The 23,010-nt window shown below is 41.1% G+C and overlaps 2 protein-coding genes across 3 annotated transcripts; one reads left to right on the top strand and one right to left on the bottom strand.

Moving 5' to 3' along the window:
• Positions 1 to 3,485: 3,485 nt before the first annotated feature.
• On the bottom strand, positions 3,486 to 4,655 carry LOC111391384. Its single transcript, XM_023016601.1, has 4 exons — positions 4,293 to 4,655; positions 3,960 to 4,206; positions 3,727 to 3,873; positions 3,486 to 3,625 (listed from the first exon to the last, which is right to left on the bottom strand). Exons 1-4 carry the CDS (start codon positions 4,345 to 4,347, stop codon positions 3,547 to 3,549), a joined length of 528 nt encoding a protein of 175 aa, XP_022872369.1. The 5' UTR covers positions 4,348 to 4,655; the 3' UTR covers positions 3,486 to 3,546.
• Positions 4,656 to 19,769: 15,114 nt separating this feature from the next.
• On the top strand, positions 19,770 to 21,632 carry LOC111391377 (agamous-like MADS-box protein AGL14). Of its 2 annotated transcripts, none has more exons than XM_023016592.1 (2): positions 19,770 to 20,020; positions 20,348 to 21,632. In XM_023016592.1, exon 2 carries the CDS (start codon positions 20,359 to 20,361, stop codon positions 20,542 to 20,544), a length of 186 nt encoding a protein of 61 aa, XP_022872360.1. In that variant the 5' UTR covers positions 19,770 to 20,020; positions 20,348 to 20,358; the 3' UTR covers positions 20,545 to 21,632. The 2 variants fall into 2 exon arrangements, with proteins under 2 accessions (XP_022872360.1, XP_022872359.1); XM_023016591.1 differs by having other exon boundaries at positions 19,799 to 20,150.
• Positions 21,633 to 23,010: the final 1,378 nt, after the last annotated feature.

Raw genomic sequence — 23,010 nt, 5'->3', positions numbered from 1 at the left:
AAAAATCAACAATTCAATTGTAGAAAACATAAAAATGAATGTTACTTGTCCATATGTTCAAATAAACGTTTTTCATTAGTTGGGGATTAGTTCCTATAGTTTTAAATTAAAGGTTAAGGACATGATTGTAGTAAATAGCAAGTTGAAGACATGAGTGCCATATTTACAAAAGGTTGCAACCACTCTCGATATTTACCCATAAAAGAATTCTAATTTAACTATTGTGTCCAAATTTTTGTTTTAATAAAAATCTTAAGGTCGAAGATAAATGTTTTTTGTAAGGTGTTGAATAGATTTATTGGTGTGAAAGCACGTTTAGTATAATTGTCCACAAACCTACCTAGCATATATAAATGACTAAAAAAAAAATAAAAAAAAATGTTGTTATTTTTGTCAAAATGATATGACTTCTCAACTAAATTGTACGGGATTGTATTTTTAATGGACCATTAATTTAGAGATTTTGTGTTTTTATTATCTTAATTCTATCTTTTTCTTGTAGGTTGTCGGGTTAATGATTCTTAAGGTGTTCGGAACATATTTCAATATTAATGTTATACATTACTTGCACGTTTTTTCATGAATATAAAATTTCAAATATTTTTCTCTCAAAATCATTTTTTAAGCAAGAGAACTTAGGATCGGTTTGATTGTAATGAAATGGAATTTGGGTGGAAAAAAAAATGAATTTTAGGGAATTAAATTGCCTAGAACTTGTTTTATTGGAAATTGTCAATTAAATGTGTTGGATTGGTATAATTTTTTTACTTAGAAATTGTTTGGCTTTGTTTTTTTTATGAAAATTGTCAATTAAATAGATAAAATTTGTTATAAGCCAAAGGAATTGGAATTCCTTAAAAAGCAAGAAAACAAGGTCACGTGGGACTTCCATGGAACTTCTGATTATCAAACAAGACAAAATGGATGAAAAATTGAATTTTTTCATAGAATTGGCTTGTATCAAACAGGCACTTAAATTCATAAACTTTTTTTTTTTTGATTTTCATACCCAATGGGTGAAATTTTCTTATATAGCAGTCTAGTCATGAGGAGCAAAGTGAATTGAAGTCTCACCGCACTAGAAAGAAAAGTGTGAGTAAAAAATGAAGAAAAAAAATTGCACGTTATGTTTTATAGTTTTGTTTGAGAATTGTTGATATTAAGCCCATGTTTAGGGGGGAACGAAATCAGATTTTTAATAGATTTTGATAAAAGTTGATGAAATGTATGGTTGAAAAGTTATAGATCCATGAAATGCGTGGTTAAAATTAACTGTTGAATTTGACTTAAATTAAAATCTTGATTTTTAGTAGCACCAAATAGGATCTAAATTTGTCCAATCAAGTGGTCGATAGAAACATATAAAAATTTGTGAATCTGATTAACATTTTCAGAAAAATTGTTAAATGTTGGCCACAAGCATCTATACCAAAAGCATCAAATGTTGGTATAATTATTATTGTTATTGTTGTTGTTGTTATTCATATTATAGAAAGCTATAAAAATTTGTTATATATAAATTTAATGACAGAGAAGGAATATTTTACACATATACAATTTTTTTATACGTTCCTTAAGGCAGTGCCCTGATAACATATGCGTCCAGTGAACTCTCGATTCAACTAGTGATTTAATATTTATAGAATATTTTTCATCAAATACATTATTAATATTTGACGATCTAAAATTTCGAGTAAATTAATGATATTCTTGCGAGTAATGATGATACACACATAAATGCAGAATGCACTCACCAGATCATGCCATAATTGCTTATTTTAGTTGTTGCTATAGGAATCCAAACTATATTAGGGTTTGATAAAGTTCAATAATCCACGCCAAGAATGAAAAAGCAAATAGTGACTTCTCCATATATAAAAATCTCTCCCTTTTGTTTGATCCTCCACCAACCACATCTGATTATAATCCAAAACCCACTTATAATTGTTGGAAAGTAAAGAGAAAAGAGTGGCACACAAGGGTGGTCTAATATCCATCTACAATTGTGTCTCAATGAACAATCAATCACTAATAATAAAAATTATCCGAATTTTCGATATAATGTCATAAAATAATGCAACACTGAACCTTTTTTTGGTTATATACGTTGAGTTAACAAAGATTTGAATATTTTCGTTATTAAAAATTGAATTGTACCGATGACCAACTTCTTACGCTTTAAATTTTGAAAATCAACACTGTAATTTTTTTTCCTCAGACAAATAGTAACAATTGAAAATTTATGATTGTTTGTGATTCTCACTCTCTATGTGTGTGTATGTGTAACGATTTGGTCCGTATGTTCAAATCCTTAATTTACATACCGTCCACTATGTACCCCACACTGTTTTCTATCGTGTCCTTAAGAATTGAACTCAAGACTTCTGTCTAATGAGAAATTTAAATTGAATCTTGGTACCACTTAGATCCAACTAGTACCAGAATTCAACTCAAGTCTCTCGTTATTGTATGTATACGCTTTTGTGACATCGATCACCCGTCCAACCACATCTGATATAATTATAACACTCAATTTATTGTAATTAAAAGTGAAAAAAGTGGTCCCCAACCCATGTACAATTGCACACACTCTCTTAAAATTTGAACCCAAACTCCAAAAGCCAAGAGATTTCGAAATAACCTAAACCATTTGTCCTAAAAGGAACCCCCACCCCACTTGCCGACAGGTGTCGGTATTACAACTTTTCAGTTAGGGCATCAAAATCCTGTACTTTTTTAATTTTTTTCTTTTTATATAATATAATTTTTTCTATTTTTTTCTCGAGAATCAATTCATAGCGCATTATTCTTCTGCCACGTGCCCACTTTGAACTAGTTGGATGTGCTTAACACTTGCTTTGTTTCTTGGTATCAATCAAGAACTTCTTGGAGCCCTAATTTTGTGTATAAAGTAGATGGATTCTTGGAGCCCTATTTTGTGAATAAATTAGATGGATGAGAATATATATGTTTAGTGGTTCTTGGTAAGTGTTTACCACGCGAGTTTATATGGCGCGTAATCGATATCAACTTTTTATTTTTAATCATTATGTGCCTGTGTGATCTGTTATTGATAGCAACTTTATACTGTTAGTTATTAATGCGGACCATCATACGGTGATTAGTGGATTCCACCTGCAATCGAATTTTAACTATTTAGTCGTGTATATCTAAGTATGTTATTTCTCTTTATAGAAATGAGAGTCGAAACATAACATATTAATTAAAGGTTTATTTAAGTGGAGAAGCTTTGAAAAATTGATTTAAGATTGTGTTGAAACAAGAAATAGTTAAAGTGGCTACCTCATGGAGAAACTTTAGAGGCAAGCCCCCCCCCCCCCCCCCCCCCCCCACCCCCCCCAAAAAAAAAAAAAAAAAAAAATCCAACAAACAAGGAAAGGGAAAAATCCACAAAATAAACATGAAGACCTTACCAAAAATCTTCAATAGAAGATCAAGAACAGCAAGAACAACTTAAAGCAAACAAATACACATATTTTAGCCAATGCCGCAGTTTTTCACTATGTTGAACAAGATTTTAACACTTTAAGTAGAAAATGCAAAGATTATTACCTCCTGAATAACTTCATAATGGTGACGAAATTTAGAATTCATATCTTTATACCTAAGAAGATCAAATATCAATAGCAAACAAGAAGTTATCAGCATGAGGAATGCATTAAGAAAAAATTCTGTTCAAACTAAAAAGACTGTTCAGAAACTTACCTTCTCCAAAATTCCTTGTACGTTGAAACAAGAAACCTTCTCTGGCCATTCATATGATCCTGATAACTAAAAACACGTGCATTTGAACGCTCTTTAGCGTACTTCATCGCTTCATCCTGCCTTGGAAAGGTAGCCCAAAATTCCTCTCTAAAACGAGCATAAAACAAAAACCAATAATTCACTAAGTTCACAATAACCATAACAGAATTAAAATCACAGAAGATTTAAACTACCTCAATTTAGTTTGTTCCGAGAGATCAACACGTATTTCGTGCAACAATCGCAACAATCGAGCAGGCCGATTTGGAGGCACGCCGTGAGGTGAACCATAAAACACCATCGGAGAGAACTGTTTGTCATTGCCCAGGATTTTACAATTTTTGGTCGTCGGAGTTTCAGAAAATGAAGACTTTTCTTGTTGTGGTGAAGATTCTTGATTCAATTTTCGTTTTTCTTTTTTCCTTTCTCTGATTGCAGATTCTGATACATCAAAAACAATCGATTAACTCAATTTCCAGATATATAACCACAATCAGGAAAAAAAGTGTCGAACTTTCTGCACATACGAGGAGGAGAGAGGCCGCATTTGAAGTACTGGAGCAGGCGATCTACATCGTCCATGTAGTTTTTGAATTTTCCGGCGAAGGGAGTGTCGTGCAATTTGCATACGCTACGGGGGGAATTGATTTAAAAGGAGGTCAAACTAAACATTAGTTTAACGAAAAATGCTGGTTGTACAGCATTGGCTCAGAGCAAATTTCACAACATTTCAAAATGGGCGACGTGGAATAGGCGGGAACGGATTTCACTCGAAAAATTCAGGTAAATGCGTGGGTCAATAGCAACCCGGCCCGTTTCAGTAATTCCCAAAAATCTTGAATTCCCACCGTCAAAAATCATATTTCCCCAATACAACACCCGCGAGCAAATTATTTCTCCGCCCCCCCCCCCCCCCCCCACCCCACCCAAAAGGGCCAAAGAATAAAAATAATTAAAAGTTGTGTTTTCCTCTTTAATTACTTTCGAACATCAAAATACGAGTGAAAGTATTTACACGATCATCCTTATCATTCTGGTATTACCACATTTTCCACTTAATTGATATATGAGTCGAGTAAGAAAAAATTTAAACAATATAAAGGCAAAACATCATTCCATACTACAAGTTCAAAGAGCCCCCCCCCCCCCCCACCCCACCCAAAAGGGCCAAAGAATAAAAATAATTAAAAGTTGTGTTTTCCTCTTTAATTACTTTCGAACATCAAAATACGAGTGAAAGTATTTACACGATCATCCTTATCATTCTGGTATTACCACATTTTCCACTTAATTGATATATGAGTCGAGTAAGAAAAAATTTAAACAATATAAAGGCAAAACATCATTCCATACTACAAGTTCAAAGAATTCCAATCAATGTTAAAAGAGAAAATATAGAAAACAAAGGGTTGTTTCAAAATCATATATGTCGACTTTTCTTAGATACTGTAGCGTATTGTCATACTTGGCCAACCTACCTGGGCCAATGGCCCACTCAGGCCGAACCACGTGGCACTTCAGCCGAGGCGGTATATATTGCCGAAGTGGGTTATGGCCGAAGCCCTTCAATCCGAGGCATGCCCTTTTACCAAGGCTTGTGATGGTAACTGAGGTCGACATGCTGATGCCTATTGCCCGACGCCATGATGCGGAGCTGGTTGAAGTTAGCTGAAGCCCTCAAGGGAAGTATTGTATGAAATGGCCAAAGCCCCGAAACTGATGCAGGAGCCTCCGAACCACATGGGAACGTCCTCCATGATCACTTCTCCCAAGAGATCGTCTACACAAAGATTTTATTCGAATGATTGATGGAACGTTTTTCATAAGCATAAAGGTCAAGTCTTGTTACTAGCATAGAGGCTCTGCACAAGCAATAAATGCGCAGTAAGCTAGCAAGTCAAGCCCCCTGCCTAGGATAAGATATTTGAATCAAAGAGATGGGGCCACGTGCCAACTCATCCAAGGGCTCCCATTTCACATGTATCACTATAAATACTTCTCTTGTGTAACATCAAAGGACTAATGCAAGAATCAATACAAAGAACTACACTTTACTCAACTCTCTCTCATTTATTTGCAATACACAAATCGAGTTTACATATATTTACATGTACATTTCGAACAACGGTTGGTAATTATTGTACAATCGGATCACGAACAACCCGCCAGATTCCGAACGTCACCGTCCCGCGTCGTTGGACTACTCCCACGCCCTTTGAATCGCTCGTTGTAGACCGTCCACGTGTCACAGCGTGTTGGACATTCGCTCACGTGTGTGCGGGTGGGACCGACATCTGTTGGCAACACTTTTTGTGGTCAACAGATTGGCGCCGTCTGTGGGAAACCATACCATAACCGCGAGCAATCTTGTGGTAAAAGCTTACTGAAAGAACATTTGGGCAACCCCCCTTGAAAAAGGATTTGTTCTTGGAAAAGAACAGGAGAAAGCCCAATTACTTAGTGAAATCTAAAGTTTTACAAAAGAAAATGAGCTCCAATTAGGATACTCCCCCAGGAGAGTAAGAGAAAACACGAACGTGCCTCCTCAGCCCGCTGCCCCAGCAGCTCGGGAAAGACTCCACCACCACCAAAGAAGAGGTGAGATGCATGCAACGACACGACTGTTAAGAGAAATGGCCGCCAACATAAGGGATATTGCTAGCCAAAACTTGGCTATGAGGGAGCTTATGGCCCAAATGCAGGGCAGGGAGGCTTCCCCATTCCTCCATACGCCCCCCAAGGGCACTACTAACAAGAGGATGAAGTTCAAAGTCATCGAACCACCTCGCCAGACTATGGCCGAGGTGGAAGCCCATTTGAAAGGGAAGTGGAAGTTGATGCTTCTTCCAACTACGCTTCTGGCCGACCCACCGAGGTCCCAATGAGCCATGATAATTTTCCACCTCCGTATGAGCAAGATCCAAGGCATAGGAGGGCAGGAAGTGTTTTTGACAGAATCAGCCCCATCGAACCGAGCCTTAGGCAACAACAGGCACAATAGCCTTGGACAAGGCCGCCCTCTCCACCTCCAATGCCCCAGCAGGCGGAGAGAAGGCATGAAAATGCCCCCTGTGTCGTTCCGCCTAGAAATAGGCAACAGAGGAAGGGGGGAAGAGGCTAGGGATCGCCCTGGAACCTCTCATCAACAACCAGGGCATGAGGTTGATGAGTACGACTCTGACGAATAGCAAAGGTCCTACGACTTAGACGATGACGATGAGAATCTACCATTCTCAACGGAACTAAGGAATGCCCAGGTCTCGAGCCACTATGTTATACTAAAAATACCAAAGTATGACGGAAGAGGCGACCCGGAGAAGCACCTAAATGCTTATAAAACTCACATGAGCTTAAGGGACGCCACCCCAGCCGTGAAGTGCAGAGCCTTCCATTTAACGCTTAGTGGAGCGGCTGAAATTTGGTATAGCAGATTGTCTCCTAGGAGCATTAGAAGCTGGCTCGAGTTCAAGACACCATTCTTGAAGAGGTTCGCGGTGAACAAAGAAGGAGAGGCCCCCATCCAACGTCTCCAGGACATGAGGCAAGCACATGGAGAGTCCCTAAAGAGCTTCTTATCACGCTTCACCGATGAGATGACATACTCCATACAAGTCACTGACCGAGAGACACTATCCGCATTAAGGGGAGGTCTGAACATGAATACCTTATTCTGGAGAGATGTGCAGAATCAAGATCCCACCACCTATGAAGCCCTACTCGAAATGATGAGAAGGGAGATCATCAATGAATAATTGATTGAGCATAGGAACAGGGCAAGTAGAGGCCTCCCACCTCATCAAAGACAGCACGGTAGAGGCCCGACTTCCCACCTGATGGGCTACCAAATGAACCAGGCCGAAAATGAGAACTCTGGTCAAGCACTTGCCTCCACCACCCTGAATGCGGTTCCCACCTTGGCATATGAGGATGTCAACCCAATTACTGACTCCCATCAGATGGGGGCCCAGGAGATACCCCGTCGGGAGAGAGGCCGAGGTCAAGGTTCTAGACCTAGAAATAGGTTAAATTCGAACCCTCCAGGATACTGTGTACACCATAGGTCCTACGGGCATGACACAACAGATTGTAGAAACTATGCACAACGTGGGACCCGCTAGAGACGGATATGATTTGTCCCAGGCGAACAGGCCGCCACCCAGACATGACAATCGACGTGGACGTGAGGAGGCCGCTTCCCGTCAAAGGGATGTATCCTCGAGGCGAAGGAAGCATGATGCGGAGAGGCCCAGGGAAGGGTGTAGGCACCAAAGAAACTGGCAAGCTCGAGATGAAGTCCCTATCCACGAGGTGGATGCCATATTTGGAGGTCCGTATGTCGGCGGTGAAACACGAAATGCTAAAAGGAACTATGCTCGGGAGGCTAAACACCCCCCTTTGACAAGCTACATTGTGGGTAGCAGCTCCCGAAAAAACCAGGTTTCACCCATTGTATTTACCCAGGAAGACGCAGAGGGAGTTCATTACCCCCATTGCGATGCACTTGTGGTGAGAGCTATCATAGCCAGGAATGGGTTTAAACGAATGTTAGTTGACAACGGCAGCTCCGTCAACATTCTATTCGGATCCGCCTTTGACAAAATGATATTGGATCATCAGCTAACACCCACCACCACTCCATTGTACGGATTTATCGGAGATAGCATCACTCCGAGGGAAAAGATAACACTTGCGGTGGAGATGGGAGAATCCCCATGAACAACGATGAACTTCATGGAGTTCCTCATTGTCGATAGCCGGTCAGCTTACCACGGAGTTTTGGGCAGGTCAGTCCTGAAGGAATTGGGAGCAGTCACCTCCATCTACTACCTATGCATGAAATTCCCGACAGAGAATGGGGTGGCAAAGGTGAAAGGCGGCCAAAGAGGCTCACGAGAGTGCTATCTAAGCTCCATCAAGAAGGTAGAGCCCCGGGACGTCCATGTAATCATAGCTGACGTGGTCATGGCAGATGTCCCAGGTAATGCTCCCACCGAATAAGAAGATGTTGATATGATCAATGCTCCACCTAATCCGAAGGTGCAAGTAATTGATGAGATTGACCCCCACATAACGAAACACGAGCCTCAGGCATTCCCAGTAGAGGAACTTGAGAGTTTCTCGGTAGACCCCCGAGACCCATCAAAGGTGCTGAAGGTAGGCAAATGCCTATCCAACATTCTCAAGGAAAAAATTAAGGATTTCATGAGCAAGAATCTTGATTTCTTTGGCTGGAAGCATGAGGACATGGTAGACATAGACCCCAAGGTCAGCTGCCACCACCTAAAAATCGATCCTAAGGTTGCCCCACATAGACAAAAAAAGAGAGCACTCAATCCTGAGAGGTATGAGGCCCTAAAGGAAGAAGTTCAGAAGCTCATCCAAAATGGCTTCATCAGGGAGGCAACCTACCCGAAGTGGGTCTCCAACCCGATTTTGGTAAAGAAACACAACGGCAATTGGAGGGTGTGCATCGACTTCACCAATCTCAATAGAGCTTGCCCGAAAGACAGCTTTTCACTCCCAAGAATTGACCAACTAGTAGAATCTACTGCTGGACACGAGTTGTTGAGTTTTATGGATGCGTACTCCGGGTACAACCAAATCCCCATACACCCGGTTGATGAAGAGCACACCTCTTTCATCACGGACTGAGGCCTCTATTGTTATAGAATTATGCCATTCGAGTTGAAAAACGTCGGAGCAACCTACCAAAGACTCGTAAACAAGATGTTTATGGACCTCATTGGCAAAACAATGGAGGTCTACGTCGACAACATGCTAGTAAAAAGTTTGGAGGCCGAGGACCACATGACGCACCTCAACAGCACTTTCCAAATCCTAAGAAGGTATAGGATGAGACTAATAGTCCCCTTAAGTGCGCCTTTGGGGTAGCTTCCGGCAAATTCTTGGGATACATGGTCAACCAACGAGGAATTGAGGCCAACCCCGAAAAGATTGAGGCTCTATGCAAAATGAGGTCCCTCCAAAAGCCAAAAGAGGTACAAAGTCTTACCGGACGAGTGACCGCACTTAGCCGCTTCGTTTCCAAAGCTACAGACAAATGCCTCTCATTTTTTAAAGTACTGAAGGCTGGGAAGAAATTCCAGTGGACTAAGAAATGTGAAAAGGCCTTCTAATGCCTTCCAATGCACCTGGGACAGGCCCCCCTCCTCTCAAAACCGAAACCCGGTGATATCCTACAACTATATTTGGCCGTCTCCAATGAGGCTATCAGCTCGGTTCTGATGCGGGAAGAAGGGTCTACCCAACTCCCCGTATACTATACAAGTAAAGCGCTCCTATCGCCGGAAACCCGTTACCCCGATATGGAGAAGCTCGCTTTGGCCTTGATCACGGCCTCTAGGAAATTGAGACCTTACTTCCAAGCTCACACCATCCATCCCCTGAGGCAGGTACTCCAAAAGCCCGATGCCTCAAGAAGGTTATTGAAATGGGCAGTAGAACTAAGTGAATTTGACCTTGTGTTCAAGGCTAGGGCAGCCATAAAAGGGCAAGCCTTGGCTGACTTTGTGACTGAATTCGCCAACCTACCCGAGGTGGATGAAATTATGGAACCTGTTGAACCCCCCACGTGGAATCTTTTCGTTGATGGGTCAGCTGGGGATGTTGGCTCCAGCGCTGGGGTTGTCCTCATCAGCCTTGAAGGTCACAAACTCACCTCGGCGGTGAGGTTCAGATTCAAAGCTACCAATAACCCAGCAGAATATGAGGCACTTCTTGCGGGCCTCAGGCTGGCCACCGAAATGCAAGTAAAGAGGCTACTCATCAGTAGTGACTCCCAGCTGGTTGTTAGCCAGGTCAATGGTAACTTCTCAGCCAAAGACAAAACGATGGCCTCCTATCTGAAAATGGTGATGAACCTCATCCCATCCTTTGAAAAGTTCGAGTTGATCCAGATCCCCTGCATCGAAAATGCCCAAGCGGATGCACTCTCGAAGCTGGCTAGCAGCAAGGACTCAGAGCTACTCACAGTAGTATCTATCAAGCACCTCCTCCTACCTTCGATCGAGGCCCCAACTGTAATGTAGATCGCTGGGACTCCCACTTGGATGCAGCCAATCATAGCATACCTCGAGGACCATGTACTGCCAACTGACAAGAATGAGGCTTACAAGCTAAGAAGGAGGTCAGCTCACTTCCTCCTCATTGATGACATTCTCTACAAGAGGAGCTTCTCCTCCCCACTCCTACGGTGCGTCGGAGGAGAAGAGGCTACCTACATATTGAGGGAAGTCCACGAAGGCGTGTGCGGCAACCACTCCGGAGGTCTATCTCTGGCACAAAAAATATTGAGGCAGGGATACTACTGGCCTACCCTAAAGCGGGACGCCCTCGAGTTTGTACGAAAATGCGATAAATGCCAACACTTCATTCCGGTGCAGAGACAACCATCGCAGGATTTGACTGCCGTCTCTAGCCACTGGCCTTTCTCGAAATGGGGTGTGGACCTCATAGGTCCCCTACCTAAAGGTAGGGGAGGGGCAAGTTTTGCAATTGTGGCTATTGATTACTTCACAAAGTGGGTCGAAGCCGAACCACTGGCAAAAATCACAGAAGCCAACACCTCCAAGTTCTTATGGAAAAATATTATTTGCCGGTTTGGAATTCCCACTCAGTTGTCTCAGACAATGGCAGACAGTTTGACAACAAGAAGGTTAGAAAATTATGCGAAGAGCTCGGCATAAAGAAGCACTTTTCCACACCTCACCACCCACAAGCAAATGGCCAAGTTGAGACCGTGAACAAGACAATCAAGCACGTCTTGAAAAGGAAGCTTGATGTATCAAAAGGGGCCTGGGTTGATGAGCTGCCCCGAGTCCTTTGGGCGATCCGAACCACCACCAGAACCCCAACAGCAGAAACGCCTTTCCTCATGGCATTTGGAATTGAGGCGATGAGTCCCGTAGAATTTGGACTTCCATCCCCAAGACGTCTGCACTTCAGCGAGATAATTAACGATAAGCTTCGGAGGCTCGACCTCGACTTCATCGAAGAAAGAAGAGATGACTCCCAATTGAAGCTCGCCACATATCAGAGAAAGATGACAAGGTACTTCAACTCGAAAGTCAAGAAGAGGTCATTCCGAATCAACGACCTTGTGCTCAGGAGGGTCTTCCTGTCCTCAAAAGAACCTGGTTCCGGTTCCCTAGGCCCAAACTGGGAAGGTCCATACAAAATCAGAGATGAAGTTCGACCTGGAACTTACTGGATTGAAGACATGAACGGCAAGGCACAACCTTGTCCATGGAACATTGAACGCCTCAGAATCTATTACCAATGAATGTACTATCTTGCTGGACGACCTTTCCCAGCCTTTGTAACATTTCGATGGTTCAATAAAATTCAGTGATTAAATTAACGTGTTGCACTACCTCGTCACCTCAGAGGAGAGGCTCGATTCCCACCTTTGGGCCACCTCGCTTGAACTCTGAGGCTCTAGCACATGCCTCCCTTTGGCCAGACAAAACGCCAAGGGAAGAAGCCTCAACATGGCTGCACCATCCACCATGTCTGGGATGCGTCGTCACCTAGGAGGAGAGGCGCGCGTCCCACCTCTGGGCCACCTCGCTTGAACTCCGAGGCTCTAGCACATGCCTCCCTTTGGCCAGACAAAACGTCAAGAGGAGAAGCCTCAACATGGTTACACCATCCACCATGTCTGGGATGCATCGTCACCTCGGAGGAGAGGCTCGCCTCCCACCTCTGGGCCACCTTGCTTGAACTCCGAGGCTCTAGCACATGCTTTCCTTTGGCCAGACAAAACGCCAAGGGGAGAAGCCTCAACATGGCTGCGCCGTCCACCATGTCTGGGATGCGTCGTCACCTCGGAGGAGAGGCTCGCGTCCCATCTCTGGGCCACCTCGCTTGAACTCCGAGTCTCTACCACATGCTTCCCTTTGGCCAGACAAAACACCAAGGGGAGAAGCCTCAACATGGCTGCGCCGTCCACCATGTCTGGGATGCGTCTTCATCTCGGAGAGAGGCTCACCTTCTCCACCTCGCTTGAACTCCAAAGCGCTAACACAGGCTGAACGCCAATGAAAAGCCACCTCACGCGCAATTGAGGCTCACTTAAATTCCAAGGCTCATGCAGTTCGTTCAGTTGTTCATTTGCTTAAGTTCAAGGCTCATACATTTATTATGCTTAAGTAAAGTTCATTTGCTTAAGCCTGAGATTCGTACAGTCGTCCAATCCAGTTGTTTAAAGTAATTGAAGTTAAGGTACCAAGTTAGAGTTATTTAGTTGGTGCTTTTGTCAACCTTTAAGTTCATTTGCTTAAACGAGGCGCGTACACTTTGATAAAGAAACAACAATGAATGAAATAGGCATTATATTGATCTTCAAAAAGGATTACAAAAGTGGGCCTCAGGCCATTACATTCGAAAAAAACTAAAAAGAAAACTAATCTAAGCTTGGGTAGATGGGGAAGGAGCTTCTGTGCTTGGGGCTTTGGCATCTTGAGCATCGGCGTTTGTCTCCCTACCTCAGCTGCCTGATTACCCTGCACTTCCTCAGCCGGGGTCTGAGGTATCTCATCCATGAATTCAGACCTGAGTTGAGTCAAATCCGAATTGGGATACAGTTCCTCTGCCCGCTCCATCACCTCAGCATAGACAAAGTTTCTCCAGTAAGCACTGAGGCTCTTATACTCCTCTGTGTTATGGAAGTTGGCAACATACTCTCGCACCGCCTCTTCCATCGCCTGTTGAGCCTCCTCTCTAGCATGGGATGCATCATCCACATACCACTTGACTTGGGTCTCCAAGGAATGGTAAGCTTCTTGGGCACCCGTTAAAGAGAGATTTCCCTTCTCCAGGGCCTCGGCGGTCACTTTCTGGTGCTTATTGGAGACCTCCACCTTCTTTGTAAGAGAGGTCACCTCGCACTGTAACTCATGGACCTCCTTCTTCAAGGCCTCAATCTGGGCCAAGGCAGACTCAAGCTTGGCCATTCCTTCAAGTTTTAAGGCCCTGGTTTCTTCCACCTCGGCCCTAACTGCCTTCAACTCCTCTGCAAGGGAGGCCGTCTTCTCCTCCGAAGACTGGATCCTTCTTTGAAAATCACTCAAGGCCTCCCTGCATTTAAGAGCGAGGCCAAAAGTTCTGACGCTTTGGCTCACCAATGCCCTCGTCAGGTCGGTGTCATCGCAGGAGGAGGCATGCAGCTACCACCTGTCCGTCCAGAACCGGTAAAAATTCTCCGTGGCGCTTCGGACCTCCTGGAGAAGAGCCTCCACCAAGGCCGGGGCCAAGGTCTCCTCCCTTCCAGCTAGAAAGTTTGGAGACTTTCCCTTTTCTTGAACAGGCTTTTGTTTAGCTGCCTCCTCCTCGGCAGCCTCGGCAGCCCTCCTCGTAGCCTCCTCCTTGGCCTCCACAGTCTTAGCCTCTCTGACCATTTCTAACTTGATGGCTTGACCATTTCTAACTTGATGGCTTTGGAGGCAGATGCGAGCAGCTTTGGCTCGCCTGTTGATTTGGCCTCGTGGGACACTGATGTCCTAAATTTCCCGGACGAGCTAGTAACGTGCACCGGCTTCCTCCTCTTCGTCTTCTCTGGGACCTTCTCTTCCCCCCGAGGCTCTTTTGGCCTCTCCTACCTCTGGGAAGCTCCCTCTTTGGAAGCCTTTGGAGTACTATCCTTGGAAAGGCGTTCCACCCTGCCTCGGACCTCCTTGACCCCACTAGACCCCGGCTTCAAGGCCCTAGCCTTGACGGTGGTGGTGGCCTTCAGAATTGTAGCCATGTATAGAACTGGGTACTCTTTCCTCTTGAATTTATCTGTATAAGAACGTCAGGTCAGCACATCAGTATCCAATCAAAAGGACAAGGAAATTTAGAACTATGGGAGCCTCGTACCTCTGGATGCCATCAGGCCAAAATCCAGGAAGTAGCGACTCCTGTCAATCAGATGGTCAAAGTGATGGAGTTTCAGAGGCCTCTTGTAGATGTCCTCCATCACCTCGAACTCTTCTCGGCTAAGCTCGAACCTCGTATTACAATCTGTAATGGAAGCCCCAACAGTTAGAAATTTTCTAAAATTTTCTAAGTGTCCAAATTCAGAAGTACAAGCAGGGGCTGGGAGACTCACGAGCTTCATAGTACTGGGTCGGCACTGTGCAAGATAGGGCCTTGTCCCCCTCCACTGCCTGCCATTTTCCCCGCACCTAGAACAAGGACTCATTCCATCCCTTAATGGAGGAAGGCAGTCCCACCACAAAGGGTGCGTGAGCCCCCTAAGGTGTGAGGTAATACCACCCCCTGGACTCCTTCCCTATGATCCGGGGCTGGAAAAGGGTCATGAATACATGGAGAGGCATGTCCTCCCCAAGTGACACCTCCTTCCACAGGAAGTACGAGCCGACCAACTGGCTCCACCCATTTGGTAGAACCCTGGTCGGCGACAACATAAAGTTCCTCAACACCGCCCTAAAGAAGGGGTGCAGAGGAAGACGCATACCTGCCTTAAACAGGTATTCACTAACTGCCACGCATCCGGGCCTCGGATAGCAGGCACCCTCATTTGGCTCGGGTACTAGCATTTCTATGGTGTGGGGGACACTATCTCTCCCTGATCTCCCCTAACCTTTTCCACGTCATACTTGAGGGCACCCTAGACGCCCCCCACTCTTCAGTATAATCTACTGGGTCCTCGGCCATAGCATAACTATCAGCCTCGGCATCCCCCCTCTGACTGACCCTATAATCTAACGATGCTACAGTCACCAGCTTCCTACCCGAGGTGGACTCCATTTCACAGAATTAACACAACAAAAAGGGCTTTTCTGCGAATAATACCTAAGGGAAGAACACTACGCGAATGGAGAATAGACCGAAAAATCAAAGAACAGGCAGCCTTGACGCCAGAAAGTTCGAGATTTTGAGAGAGAATTAAATTGTAAGTTTTCAAAAGTCCTAAAAAATGGGATTCTCTTACCTTTTATAGAGATCCAGGACGAACCCCAGCCGTCAGATCGAATCTCAGTCAATCTGAACCCTCCTTTGAAGAATAAATCTGAGGCGTTGAATTCAAACGATTTTTCCAACCTACGCCTCAGATTCAAGCGTGCCTCCCACGCACCCCATCCAACACGTCTGCTTCTAAAACCTCCAACTATCTTCATAATTGTATTTTTAATTCGACGGCAGCAGCGCCTTGGAAGTCGTACGGGTCAGCCGCTTTTTCTCGAAAACAAGCACAAAACATCAAATCATTGGCGCAGCTATCGACACACAATCATTTCCATCGAACCTCGGCTTCAACTTCCGCGATCAACCTACGAGCCTCGCAGGTTCGGTTTCCCAACCACCTCGGCTTCAACTTCAACTTCAACTTTGGGGGACTATTTTTGTGTATTGTAATACTTGGCCAACCTACCTGGGCCAATGGCTCACTCAGGCCGAACCACGTGGTACTTCAGCCGAGGCGGTATATATTGCCGAGGTGGGCTATGGCCGAAGCCCTTCAATCCAAGGCATGCCCTTTCACCGAGGCCTGTGATGGTAACCGAGGTCGACATGTTGAGGCCTATTGCCCGACGCCATGATGCGGAGCTGGTTGAAGTTAGTTGAAACTCTCAAGAGAAGTATTGTATGAAATGGTCGAAGCCCCAAAACTGATGCAGGAGCCTCCGAATCACATGGGAACGTCCTCCACGGTCACTTCTCCCAAGAGTTCGTCTACACAAAGATCTTATTCGAATAATTGATGGAACATTTGTCAAAGCATAAAGGTCAAGTCTTGTCACTAGCATGGAGGCTCTGCACAAGCAATAAATACACAGCAAGCTAACAAGTCAAGCTCCCTACCTAGAATAAGATGTTTGAATAAAAAAGATGATGCCACATGCCACCTCATCCAAGGGCTCCCATTTCACATATATCACTATAAATACTTCCCTTGTGTAACATCAAAGGACTAATGCAAGAATCAATATAAAGAACTATACTTTACTCAACTCTTTCTCATTTATTTGCAATACACAAATCGAGTTTACATATATTTACATGTACATTTACGCACACTGGTTGGTAATTATTGTACAATCGGATCACGAACAACCGGTCAGATTCCGAACGTCATCGTCCCACATCATTGGGCTACTCTCACGTCCTTTGAATCGCTCGTTGTAGACCGTCCACATGTCACAGCGTACTGGGCATTCGCCCACGTGTGTGCGGGTGGGACCGACATCTGTTGGCAACACTTTTTTGGGTCAACAGATACATTGTTTTTTCCATTAGCTCATACAAGGAAGCAACTCGCTTCCCTATCAGGGGGAATTAGGATTAATTAGTCGGGGGAGCTTGTAATTTTTGGTAAACGAGGATTTGGACAGGACTAACATCAAATATATCTTTACATAAGTTGACTGGGAGTTAACGGGAACAAAATAGAATCATTAAATTCATTTTAAAAGCAATCTTTGACTATATATATTAATTCCATTGTTTACCGATTTTTCACTTCAATATATGCGTTGCATAGCTAGTCAAGAGTTTTCAAAATAGATATCAACAACTACCTCGACAATCGATAAATATAGCTCAAAAATAATCCAAAAGTGGTGATGGCCACAAAATAGATTTTTATGCTCATTTCGTGAAATCATTTTCATCTCATTATTGTGATCTCATAGTTTATGATTTTGACATCCATTGAAACTTACAGATGCATAGTTATCCTTGATAATAGTGACATTTTATTGATGTAATATATTTTCTGTTTTCAAATTATTTACACTAGAAACACTAAGGGTATATCACACATTAAATAAAGATAAAAATGTTATGCAATATACAAGGATTTTGACTACGTCTTTTACTTAGTAAGATTGACTTTATAAAATAGAACCACAAATCTCAATAGGTAGACATTGACTAATTGACACTACGAGAAAATATAAAAGTAGATATTAAAAACTTATTTATACAATGGTATGATTTGGTTGTCCAATCTTGGGCTCTTGTATTCTTTTACCTTCGTTTATAAATCCATGTGTACCCACTCCAATGGAGTAACAATTGTCATGGATGACGTGTCTCATCCGAGCCTAGGAAGTGTAAGTATACACCCTATCCTTTCCTAAAAATCGTTCGATATGTGTACCAAAGCAGTACGTGGACCAATCAGGAAGTGTTGATTATAACAGTCATAAATACCTAAGATAAATTTCTATCAAGGTAATTTGGATAAGAACAACTACACGCATGCACTTATTGAATTGCATTTTCGTCGTCAACTAATGACATTCAGTGATTACCAATAAATTGGTCCAAATGAGAATTCATTCGGTTGATCATATCGATTAATAGCAGCTATAGCAAATCAACATCATAAGTCAATCTACTTTTCAATGTTTTTTTTTTGGCTTTTGTTTTTGTTTTCTTTTTCCTTCGCTTAGTAGTAGTCAAGTGTTGGGAACAATATATCAAGACGACAATTTGCTTCTAAGTGGTCGTAATAAATACTAGTGCCACTATCATTCCTTGTATACCTTTTGAACTTTGCTATTTGTACATTGATTTTTGATACTTTGGTTAACACTTGCATTATTGTTAAGTGTCAATTGGATAAAAAAACTGTTTGAAATTCAAAATGTCCAATAGAATAATGACACATGACAAATTGTAAATTAAAGTGTACACCGTAGTGTACATATAACAATGTTCATGTCTCCCAGTGGCAAAGGGGAGGGCGGATAGGGCTCAGCGCGGCAGTGTGCAGAGTTCGATTCCCCGCAAGGTGGAATTGGCTTNTTTTGTTCTTGTAATTCCAGTCTTCGATTTATCTTCAAACTTACATTGGTCATTACTTCTAGTAGCAGTTCTTTTGAGATGGTCGAGTTAGGAATCCATCAGTTATTCTAGTGAGTCGAGTATGAGATCCTATGTGGAATTTGATCGATCGGGCAACTACACTCTTGATCACTATTTTTAGGGAGAATTTCTAACCACGAGCCTTTTGTTGATGAATCCTTTAATAGTGGGTTAACTTAGAGTAGGAGGCCGCCTGATTTTGCCACAAGCTCGTTGATTGATTGATCTTAATGTGCAAGTCAAGTGATCACCTATAGGGGAATTGGTCACTTTAGATCTGATATGTGTCGTTTGTATAAAGAGATTAGGTTGATTACATCGCTAAACGAAGAAAAGCAATTTTTCAATTGACTCATTGTGCGCCTACCCCTATCAAGTGGATTTAAAATTCAGGTGTAGAGATAGGATGTCCATAGGGCTTAGATTTCCTATTCATCACCTTTCATTAATCCTTCATAAATTCAATTCCAAAAATATCAAGCGAACCCCCTCGACATTATAACAATAATAAAATGAAATTTATCGCATATAGAAAATTTTTCTAAATAAAAAACAAAACACGTAAGTCGAAATGAAAAAGTAATTAAGAAACGATAAACTTGAAATCAAATTAACCAAAATTTTACCAAAAATAGAAAAAGAAATCAATTACGATAGCCAAGTCACACCTCAACATTTCTGAAAGTTACACACACACACAATCCAAGACCCTTAAAAGAAAAAAGTGGACATTTATACACAAATAGTAATTGAAATGCTTATTTATTTATTTATTTATGAGGAAAGAGTTGAGAGAAGTAGTAACCTATGAAAATGGCGAAGGACAAGGGAGGCCCCCATGTGTAATAAAGTCTGTCTCCACGTCCATCAAAACACCCTTATGAGTTGTCGATCTCTCATACGAGCGTACTACGATGTTGCTGTGGATCCAACTTGTACGGACAACTCAAAATTTTGCCAAGATTTTAGTGACTGTATTTAAGAATCTGTCCCTTTCTCCCTCTAACATTGTTGTTGGAGTGGTATTTTTATATATTCCATTTTCCTTGGTGTTACATTTTGTGGGGTTTTACCAAAACTAGCAAAGAATCAGGTTTTTTCAACTAAAAATATTACTGTGTTCTATCTTTTTCCTTGGTGGGGTTAGCTGCAAAGTGAAAGCTAGAAATTATACCTAAGAATAAGGAAAAAATTTAAAAGCGTGTGACTGTGTAAGTCCTTGGCTTATGATGATAAAACCCAAAAATAGAGACTGACGATCAATCAATCACTTGAGTAGTTGCATCATCTTGTGTTAAACCTTTGGGATTTTCTTGAATTTTTTCCTTTGATTTCTCTGTCACTCTCAAATACACACACTTCATATTTGTGTCTACCCTTTTTTTAGCCCTATGCCGCTCTCACCTCCAACCAAAAGGTTCTGTGGGATTTTTCCAAATTTATAGACCATCCATCCCTTTATACCACACTGCAAAGTCTTGCTTTTTCTAATTCTTTCGTTTTCATATTCACAAATTTGGCAAATTTTTCAAAAACTTGCTCCGCAGGTTAAGAACTATAATTTCTTTCTTTTAGTTCATATTCATCTCGTAGATATTCTTTCTCATAATTAAAACCTTTACGACATCTTTGGAAAGAAGGATCAGAAAGAAAGGAATTCGAGATCTCGACCGTTTCGTCCGGTCTCTATTTAGGAGTATTGATTTTGTGCATCATTTTGATATAGTTCTCTTGATTTTACAAGGTGTGTGAAAAATGGTGAGAGGAAAAACTCAGATGAGGCGTATAGAAAACGCCACCAGCAGGCAAGTGACCTTTTCCAAGAGAAGAAATGGGCTGCTGAAGAAAGCATTTGAGCTTTCAGTTCTTTGTGATGCTGAGGTTGCACTGATTATCTTTTCTCCCAGAGGCAAACTCTATGAATTTTCCAGTTCAAGGTAAGATCTATGTGTTTTTGGTAATTCAATTTTTTTTTAAAAAAAAAAAATGCTGTTTTGGGATTAATGATTCAGTTTTTTTTTTGTGGGTTTTATGGAATAACCAAACATGTTGAAGTCTGAATCAGATCTTATAGATTATCCACCTACAAAATCTTTTTAAAGATATAATTTGCTCATTTCTGGCTGATCAAGATGATATTTTCTTTATTGTTCGTTGTTAAGGTTATAAAATTTTCTAACCAAAAATAAAAAAAAAATAAAAAATTCCATGTAGGGTTATGATCTTTGTTAACTTAAGAAATTCAAATGCTTGATGCCTCTTATTCTGTGCTGTTCAATCAAGAACCCTATTAGAGTTAAGCTTACACTTTGACTAAGATTTCATTAATTACACAAAAACAAGAGGGGCAGTACGGATGTTGGATTTTGTTACTGTCTGTTATCATGAAAGGCAACCAACTAAGCATTTTTGTCGAGCTAAATTCGAAGCCCGTTATGTATCGTTACTATCTGAACCTCAGTGTCCTACAAGAAAACTACAGAAAACTATCAATTATTTTTGTGTATTTAAAATGAGTAATTTCATGCGATTTTGGACTTAAATTTCTTTTTCATAAGAAATAAGTGAAATCCCTAGAGTCTCAGATTTTAGGTGTTTTGACTCCTCGACATCTCAATCTACCTTTTAATTGTGCCCCATATCGCATAAAATTATGCTTAATTAGCTTATGATTTCACTAGCTACAAAAGTATTCTTGTTCTAAAGTATTGGTTTCTTGAGAATTAGAAACCTAATCCTATACAACCAAAAGCAATTATACCACAATAAGAAAATAAAAATACAAAAAACACGCAAAATTTATAGAGGTTCGCCTCAATGTGAAACTAACTTTCGTATAGTAATTCATTGTTATGTAAAGTAGTTTACAAACGCCCTGTTTTTTCATACTTCGTAAGGACTCTGTGTAACAACTATACTTAAGCTTCACAATTTAACATGATTGACCCCTTCTTTTTGAAACTCGTATTAGCATATACCCGTGATATCTTTAGTATGATTCTCCTCAGTGCTCAATAATGAACTTAAAAGAAAAAATTGTACTCTTGATGTTTGAAAATATGTGGCATGGTAAGCTTAAAGTTGAACAGCAATAAGTATGGAAGCCAGTTGGATTTATAGTACTTGCTTTTGTATTAAACTGTCTTTGTTCAAGAGACCAATCTCCTCGGTTGTTCCCATTCTATGACGCCTGGAGAATCTTTTCTGCAGAATTAATGCTTGTACGGATTTTCATCTATAGTGCTGCATATCTCAAATCACTATGTGAACTCAAATTTATTTCAATTTAACTATTTTGCTAGAATTTCTTTAACATAATAGTTGACATCCTCTCACAACGCATGAACCACGCATGAATAAAAAAGTCCAAAGAAAAGTGGGCCCCTGACTAATGTGAGTGTCAGTCATCCATTATATCAAAAAAATTCTTTCACCATAACATTGTTGAATTTATTTTAGTTGTGAAAGTGAAGAATATCCCATTAAAAATCACCATTTTCCCTTTCCTTCACCAATTTTTTGGTGAGAACATATTCCTCCAAAAAACATCCCTATCGTTTGTAATTATTGTGAAAATGGTCTTCATCGTTTCAAACTTGCCATTTACACTCTTATTTCAAACATTTCTTGCAGAATTGGTCATTTACATTACATTTCGCTAAATATGTGTAATTTGACGCATAACGTTCCTATCATTCGCTTTAATTGCTCAAATAGTTTCTATCACTTCAATTTTAATATTTGAACACTCAAATTGACATTTCTTTGCTTAAAAGGTTCTTACCGTTTATTTTCTCCATTGTAATATTATAAAATGACTAATTTATCATCATCTTTAAATAAACGAATAGAAAAACAAAAGAAAATAATATAAAAAATTGCTTCTAGATAACTCTCATCTTAGTCTCTACATTTCAATTTACTCTTGTCACATCCTTTCAAATATGTTTCATTCCATCTCATTTTCGTCTTGAAAAATGAAAAGATAGAACCCTTCCTAGGGTGTCTAGAAGTAGATTTACACATTAATAATTATCATGCCTTCACACATACACCTAAAGTAGGGCAGGTATTTTTTATTTTTTAATTTATTTGGATTTCTTCACTTGTTTTACTATTTAATAGGTTCCACTTTTTGTAATTCTAAGCTACGTGACTGTTTGTCTCCCAACAGAAAAACTGGTACCGGAAAATGAAATTGAAAAACTCCTCCAAGAAAAAAAATAAAAAACTTTTGGTTTGAAGTTATTATAGGGTTTTTGTCCAGACACATTGTAGTTAATTAATATATATTTACTATATTTGAAAAGCTATTTATTTATTTTTTAGAAGATTTTTGTGCAAAATGAAAGTAATAAACATATTTTCCCAGTATGCATAATTTATATGTTGAAAAATTTCCAAAAT

The sequence above is a fragment of the Olea europaea genome, unplaced genomic scaffold (genome assembly GCF_002742605.1).
Source record: "Olea europaea var. sylvestris unplaced genomic scaffold, O_europaea_v1 scaffold786, whole genome shotgun sequence".
NCBI classification, from domain to species: Eukaryota; Viridiplantae; Streptophyta; class Magnoliopsida; order Lamiales; family Oleaceae; genus Olea; species Olea europaea.
The sequence above is the reverse complement of the archived record's forward strand: the minus strand, read 5'-3'. Positions and strand labels throughout refer to the sequence as shown.

Coding starts and splice junctions, on each gene's coding strand:
- LOC111391377 (XM_023016592.1), top strand. CDS start 20,359: ATGGTGAGAGGAAAAACTCAGATGAGGCGTATAGAAAACGCCACCAGC.
- LOC111391384 (XM_023016601.1), bottom strand. CDS start 4,347: ATGGACGATGTAGATCGCCTGCTCCAGTACTTCAAATGCGGCCTCTCT. Junction 3,874..3,959: donor TCGGAACAAACTAAATTGAG/GTAGTTTAAATC, acceptor TGCTCGTTTTAG/AGAGGAATTTTGGGCTACCT. Junction 3,626..3,726: donor TACAAGGAATTTTGGAGAAG/GTAAGTTTCTGA, acceptor TGATCTTCTTAG/GTATAAAGATATGAATTCTA.